Raw genomic sequence first — 7,855 nt, 5'->3', positions numbered from 1 at the left:
AAAAAAAATATTTTTTTTATTTTTTTAAAAAAAATTTGAGATTTTTTAAAAAAAAAATTCTTCAGAAAATGTCCAAAATAAGTTTAAGGAACGTACGGAAATATAAAGAAGTATGAGGTACTTATACAGTAATGTAATTATATACTAATTTCAATATTTTGTCCAAAAATAATTCTTACGTATTTGAAGTGACTATTATCATAATTATCCTGCTATTTTGGGTAATATACATTTTAACTTATATTTTAGGTACAGTGTAAGTTTTTTGACACTAGGTGTTAAAAAACAAGTACATGGGCAGTCACATGCCGTAAGTGTGCCACAGGCATTAAAACAGCCTCGCCAAAGTCGAAATAGCCATCCTGCCTATTTTTACGAATGTATGAACTAAGGCATACTGAGATACACTGCTTTTTCCAAGAACTAGTGCAGAATTGGGAGGAGCACACTGCTGTTTTCTTTCTCCATCAGCAAAAAATTCTATCTTGCTGTAAACACCAGATGCTGGTAGTAACTGTATATAACATTAAGATGCCTTTAGGGTTTCTCCCAAGCGAATTTAAAATCATGTCAGTTAAATTACTTATAAGATCCTATAATTACTGAGCTAAAGAGAAGTCGAACTGAGGCTTGCACATCTGAAATCTGAGTAGCACCACTGCGCTATGCATAAATAGAGACTCTCCTTGCCACTTAGTGTATGTATTAAAATGATCTGTGCATTATGTCTCTCCATCGACAGATAACAAAGATCCCACTGAAGGGGCCGGGCTGCCATCACTTCAGGTCCTGCAGCCAGTGCCTGCTGGCACCTGCCTTCATGCAGTGCGGCTGGTGCAGCCAGCAGTGCCTCAGGTCTCCTGAGTGCCCCAACAGCACCTGGACCCAGGACACCTGCTTGCCTAGGGTTTATGAGGTAAAATGGTGGATTTCTTCCATTTCTCTCTTGAGGGAAGAATACGGTCTGTGCTCTGTGGACATTTTCTGTTTATGTAATTGTGATAAATTGTCTGCTCTCTTCAACTTCCCCTCAGCCTCAGTGTCCATAAATCCTCTGGCTGGATGCACATGCTCTCCATGAGTGCTGTGGGCTAAGGTGCTCATGGTGGATAGGTCTGTCTGAGTATCCTGACCAGCCATGGGAGAGCCTTGGCCCTACAAAGCGCTTCTGGTGGGGAAACAACATGGATCTGAGCTAGCCTGGCAGGGGTCTTATGGGAAAGGTCAGCCACAGAAAGGAGTAACCCTCCTCTCAGACTCCTCTCAAAGGGGAAAATGGAGAAAAGCACTTCCCGCCCACAGCTGCCACAACCCGGCCCCATGCAGGAGGTCTGTGACTCTCACTCTTCATCTGTCCCTGTACTGGCTCCAGCACGGAAGGAAAGTGTGGTGTTTCTCTATGAGAAAAATTCCCATTCTCCCCTACCCAAGCTCCTGGAGGAGATGCTCTTTTCATAATGTCCTTCCCTGGCTCCTTGTTCCCATGGGTCCGCTTGCCACCAATGGGGGACAAGCGTGTAGCTTCACACCCCGTGCCCTGGGACAGGGGACAGCCAGAGGCTACTGCCAGCTGGCCAGAGACCATCAAGGTTTGTGCAAGCTTGAGATGAGCAGAGAGCTGCATTGGTGTGGTCCAGTTTTAATTTAGTTGTGGTTAATTTAGGATTCATGCTGTACGTGTAACCAGATCTTCTCAGGTGAAGTGTGACATAACTGTGAAGGCAGAGGTTTGTAAAGCACTTGATGGACTAGAAATCTGAGGGAAGGACAACCATAAAACTTCCTGGTAGCATTTATACCCATTTACTTGTGTTAGTGCATTTAAACTACATCGTGTAGTTAAACGTACAGTTTCCTTTATGGGAATACAGCTTATAAACAGGGATGAAAATTTGATGTGCTAAACTCCTAGAGAGAAAGGAAGACAAAAGTGGGTTTTAAATTAATAATGTATTTCCTTCAACCAGGCAGATGATTTTATGTACAACAACTTTTTAAAGAACGGACAGGCAAAACTGCTGTTAATCCAGAAAGAAATCTAGAAACACATGTTGGTTTTTTTATCATGTTCACCTTTCAGATACTAAATTTAGGATTAACACAGGCAAAATTCAGTGAACAAACAATGGAGAGTTACAGGAAACCCAGAATGGATGGAAAGGATGGGGGGTGTTTGTGTTTGCCTTGCCTTCTATTGCCATTTACCTTTGGGCAAAGGAGATGTACAAAAATCGCTAACACATAATGTGAGTAGTTTCCTTTTATATAAGAAGCCATTTATTTCAAAAAGGTTATATTAGATGATGAAATAATGCTTTCTGGCCTTAGTTTGTATGAGACTATGAATCACCAATTCAAAGGTATACCCTGAGAGTTACCCTGATACATTTTTCTGTACTTCTGCAGGCCTAAGGTACTCACCTCTTGCACAGCTTGTTTCATCTTTCCTAGAGTTCAAACACAAGTAGCATCCGTTAATGTTTTTTTATTCACAAAACTTTCCAGCAGTGGCAGTATATTTCCATGACTCAAAAAGGATTTCTCAGACTCTGAACTGCTTAGTTTCTGATTTTCAGAAGTGCTGAGCTCATATAGCCCTCTTTAATTTTAATTTTGAGTGTATGCACTCAGCAGTTTTAAGAATCAAGAGCCTGGAGCCCATGCACAAGGCTCCAAGAGGTGCATCCAAGAGGTGCTCCAAGACCAAGAGGTGCATCCCCAAGGCCACCTCTCCAGTCCCTGTGAAGTCACTGGGAGGCCTCATCCAGGGGAGCATGCTTTGGACAGGGGGCAGAGGGAGCAGGTGTGAGGCTGGCTAGGTGCTTGCTCCCCTTCCCCATGTGGCTCAACCCTTCCTGCTCAGCACAAACCCAGTCTACCCCTGTGATGAATATGGATCTGTGGCACCGATGGATCTCAAAGTGAATCTCAAATTACAGCGTGCCCATGTTGGTAGAAGTTGCTTCTAAAAGGCTTGCAAGGAAAAAAATGCAGCTGGGTACTTAAGTCCCTTTGGATTGCTAGCTGTTAAGACAGATTTCATGCTCTACTGGACCATGACATTTAACATGATTACTGAAAAAAATATAAAACAGATTATTCATCATCTTCTGATCTGTCTTTAAACCCATATGCATAAAATGTAAGAAACAAGCTTGTTTTGTTCCTAACAAACAGAGGATGACCTGCTCTGCATAGTATCTGAAATTCAGTCTGAACCTCTGCCTAATATTTTGCAGCTTCCAGAGGGACAGATTGTTTGAGATATGTCATATGATCATTTTAACCTGAAGGGAACAGATTGCTCTATGAGGGTCTGGTCTGGTCCAGTGGATGTTAGCTAATGAAGTTGTCAACAAAGTTTTCCCAGGTTATTACACACAGTGGTGAGCAATGAAAAAGATATTTTCTTCTCAGGAGGGTTGGCAAAGTCTTCCCATGGAGTCCTGCAGATCCTTTGTTTCTTTGCCTTGCTTTAAGCAGTTTCCCTTGAAGCTCTGGGTGGTGGGGAGCAGCCAACTCTGCCCGGGCATCCCCCCTGCTACCGACAGTGTAGTAGGTCAGGCACTGGAACACATCCCCTCCACAGCCCAGCTCCCACTCTACTCCCATCCACTGCCTCTGCCAGCCACGGGGCGTGTTTTGTCAGCCTGGATGAGCAGTGCTAGAGGGAAGCCAGAGGACTCGAGGGAGTCTCCTCAGAGACCACTTGGTGCTGGAACAAATTGCAAGCATCTGTGTGTGGTGTTCAGGTCACACTGAAAGGTGAAGGGTGTAAAAGAAGAAATAAATTGGTATCCCTTCTGATTCTTTGTTGTGGTTAAAAATCTGACATGGTTTGTTGTTGTTTTTAAAGTGAGTCATTTTAGCTGGCTTTTGTATCAGATGTATCAAGGACAACAGGCCTTCCGCTGCCTGTTGAGGTTGGAGTTTTTGCTGGAAATTTCACATATGGTCTGTACATGTTCTTGTCTCTTAATTGAAATGAATGGGCTATTGAAACTAATAAATATATACTTTCTTCCAAAAATGTATAAAGTATATGAGTGGATATTGACATAATGACTGTCAACATAAGCAAAAGGAAAACACAAAAGTTAACTTCCTCCCTTAACCCAAAGTCCAGAAAACAGCAGAATGGCAGGCCTTGCAGCAGGACTTGCTCCATGTTATCAGTGGGGTTTTCGTACTATAGAGAACTTTTGAATCCCGAATTTCATAGCATTTATATCTGATTGGGTTTTGCTTACTTTGTGTTACTACCTGTGCAATGTTAGCACAGAGAAGATACCTACATATACCTGAGTTCAATGCCAGGAGGCTGACTACTCATTCCTGTCAGCTCTCACAAGAACAAGTCTGAAAAACCACATTTGACTTTCAGATGTTTCATCATACAGAACAAATGGAACAAAAATACAGACTTGAATAAAAACAGTCTAGGGGAATTTCTGCAGAACTTAAAACCAGAAGTTTAAGATTTGGTTTATTTTTTGCTCTCTGCTTAGAGGTCTTGCCTCCTAAATTTGTTGGCAGAATGTAGTAAATACTCTCCCTCAATTAAGGTACATGGGTTGCTATTACAAGTTTCTTTTGGCAGATAAGATCACTGAAAAACAGTTCGGTACCTTCAGTTTTTATTCTGTATGGCTTTGTGCAGCCTGATTTTAACACCCTTATTTTGCTAACTTATGGATTACATTTCAAACTCTTCAAATGCCACATCAGTGCATTATTGTACAAAACATAGAGACATCCTGTATCCCACAGAGCAATGTCACTTTCTGCTGGGGTTTTATTACTCCAAAAATAGGTAAGTGTGCTGAGATATTAAGCAGAGTGGAAAACTAGGATCAAAAGTCAAATCTCGATTTTGAAGGAAAAAACCCAAAGAAATAAGAGAAAGTTAAACTTGGGAATAGCACAGACTCCATGGGGTACAGTACTGCTCCACACTCTTAGCTGCAGTTTTGTGTGTCAAGGAGCTGTGGGGGTATCACTCCTTTTTTACAGGATTTGTGCAAAAAAAAAAACTGTTCCTGCATAGGTTCCCTCTTCTTTGCTTGTTGAGAGCTGATTCAAAGCTCTTTAAAACAGAAAGGATTCCTTCTGGCTTCAGTGAATTTTAGATCAGACTCTTTGTCTGGTTTCTAATGGGGGCAGTAAATTTCCCCATATATAGTATATGGTATAATTCTTTTGAAGTATTCTTCAGCTGCCTTTCTATATACAATACTTCATTTGTGAGAGTCTTGAAGTATACCTACAAGAGAGTTGAACAGAAATGTGCTGTCTTACTGGATTTCCAGATGAAATAATAGCCAAGTATCAGTCAAACACTTTCAGCTTGAAAATTAAGTCAGGTCCTTTGAAGGGCACAGCTGTATTGCATTTTAGGGGCCAAATTATTATCACTAAAGCATTAAGACATTTAGGCACTATGATCACAAGTATAAATTCAGTCTTTCATTCTTTGTTGCGTTCAGCGGTACTGGTATGTTTGCAAAATTATGCAGTATTGTTAAAAGTCCTCATAATCCCTGAACCAATGTTGGGGGGTTTTGTTGGTTGGGTTTGTTTTTTTTTTTTTACTTGCAGTACTGACCAGTACTTTTACTGAGTTTTGTAAGACTTCTATAGTGTTCCTACGTTTTTCCCACCATTGTTATATTTTACAGGACAATTTAAAATATATATATAAAAAAAGGGATTTCCTTTGTAGATTGTCTCTGTGTTTCTGAGGGGTAATTTATTTTTAACTCAGAATTAGAGGTGACCAAATGTAAAAGATTTCAGGAAAGAATAGCAGAAGTCACGTTAACTTTATCACAGTCAACGCGATACCAGATTATGGTGTCTTTGAAGCTACTTCACTCTGAACCCAACTTTCATCAAGCTGACAAAAAATGGTCATTTTGGGGCTCTTTTGTGTTCAGCATTCAGCTTCTAACAAAATAAGTATATTGTATGTTTAACATGCCAGAAATAAGATGTGAAAGACAAGAACAGCAGGATTTAAAAGACTGTTACAATGCACAGCTTGTTCAGTGCCCCTAAACACTAACTTTCAAAGCTTTCTGGTATAGGTTTCGTTATTTATTGCTACTGCCAGAGAAAGCTCATAATGTGACAAATGAAAGGTGAAGAACAATTAAGATGAATGCTAGAACGTAGTCTAGCAAAAGAAATGCTTTTCTAAAATTAATTCTTTGCACATTCTTTAGCTCCATTTGAAGTTCAAGAAAACCTGATTCAACTAACACAATATTTTTTTGACAGATTCTCCCAAGCAGTGCCCCCATAGAAGGTGGGACAAAGCTGACACTGTGTGGATGGGACTTTGGATTCAGCAAAAATAATAGATTTGAATTAAAAAATACAGTAGTCCATATTGGAGGAAAAGTTTGTGCTCTGGAAGCAAAATCTAGCAACAAAAACAAGTAAGAAACCTAAAATGTGAATGTCCTTTTATATGGATTTTTTTTACAAATATGTATCATCTCAGATTCTGAAATTTCAAGTTGAAAAAAATCCCTTGGTTTGATAAGCTCCCCAAGAAAAAAGTACTCAAAATGGAGAACAATAAATCAAGTTTATGCCAGTAGCCCCTGCAGCAGCTTTTTCTGGTTTGTCTGTGAAATGGTCTTCAACATCTGTGGGAGCTGGCAAGAATGAAGCTATTCAAAGTTCTGAAAAGTGGGCAGGTTCCTTTGGCCAGGATCCTGCTGGACTCAGTTATGTCACCTCTGTCGTCTTGGTCTGTGAAGCTGCTGGAGAGAAATGGGAGAAGATGCAGATATTTCGTCATCCAGAAGCTTATGACCCCCAGCTGCACCTCTCCTCCTCTTCCTCAGAAATAAGTATTTGAGATGGTGGGATAATGACTTAAGACAGAGGTTATTACTACTGTTATCTGGAAGAAATAGGAAGTTCAGTGAATATCCTCTTTCGGTTCAAAGCATATGACTATCTACCACCAAAGCAATGTGCAAATCATGGCACAGCTTCTCTGTTCACATATAGCACATATAGCAGCAAGTATACTCCAGCAAGTACTCAAGAAGTATTGAGCACTCTCCTAACTGCTGTTCTCAACAGTCTTAATGGAAACAAAATGATTTAAAGAGATTATGTCACATATGAGATTGTGTGAATGTAATATAATACATTGACATATGCTGCCACAAAACTTCAAGTTTAATTTTTTGGTAATATTTAAATTTATACAACAAATGTGTGTATATAATGCATTTTTTCTAATCCTGTTATCTGCCAAAATTTGATACTAAAGGAAAAGTAAAAAAAAAAAAGACCCTCAGCTGTTGAATGGGAGGTCTTTTTTTTTTCTCTAGCATGCTTCTTTTTTCTGAAATATATTTGATATACTATTATTATTATTATTTTCTGGCCAAGTATAAAGACCATACTGTGTGTATTTATTATTAAAGAGGAGGAGCAGAGTTCTTTTAGCTGTTACTTCTGAAATGTCCTTGATGCTCATACATTGATGATCTGTTTAGTATGTATTCTCCATTATTATGAGTTTGAAGTGGTTCTATTTTAATACAAAAAAAATCAAGCAGAAACTAAATGTAATCCCTTTTTTCCCCTTGTTTTCTAAAGGCTTGAATGCACAGTTCCTGCTGCAAAAAGTCCAGGTTTTAATATATCCAGTAGTGTTTCTGTTGGACATGGCAAAACACTGTTCAATACATTTTCGTATGTGGTAAGCACTATGATATTAAACCTTTATAGTCAAAATTAGCTTCAGTATTAACTGGAAGGAACTTCTCATGAGTCCAGTCCAGTATGGTAATTCTATATTCCTGTTGGCTTTATTATTACTTCATGGAAA

General features: G+C 39.5%; 1 protein-coding gene across 7 annotated transcripts in view; it reads left to right on the top strand.

Annotated features, from left to right (window-relative positions):
- MET (MET proto-oncogene, receptor tyrosine kinase) overlaps positions 1-7,855 on the top strand; it is a 126,913-nt gene that overhangs the window by 81,478 nt on the left and 37,580 nt on the right. For all 7 annotated transcript variants that reach the window (XM_017817891.1, XM_017817890.1, XM_017817889.1 and 4 more), the window contains exons 5-7: positions 743-916; positions 6,280-6,440; positions 7,624-7,726. In XM_017817891.1, the coding sequence (XP_017673380.1) occupies positions 743-916; positions 6,280-6,440; positions 7,624-7,726 (438 nt within the window). The remainder of the gene's footprint in view (positions 1-742; positions 917-6,279; positions 6,441-7,623; positions 7,727-7,855) is intronic.

The sequence above is a fragment of the Lepidothrix coronata genome, unplaced genomic scaffold, assembly GCF_001604755.1.
Source record: "Lepidothrix coronata isolate B3197 unplaced genomic scaffold, Lepidothrix_coronata-1.0 Scaffold63, whole genome shotgun sequence".
NCBI lineage: Eukaryota > Metazoa > Chordata > Aves > Passeriformes > Pipridae > Lepidothrix > Lepidothrix coronata.
Note: the sequence above shows the minus strand (reverse complement) of the source record. Positions and strands in the feature narration are given on the sequence as shown.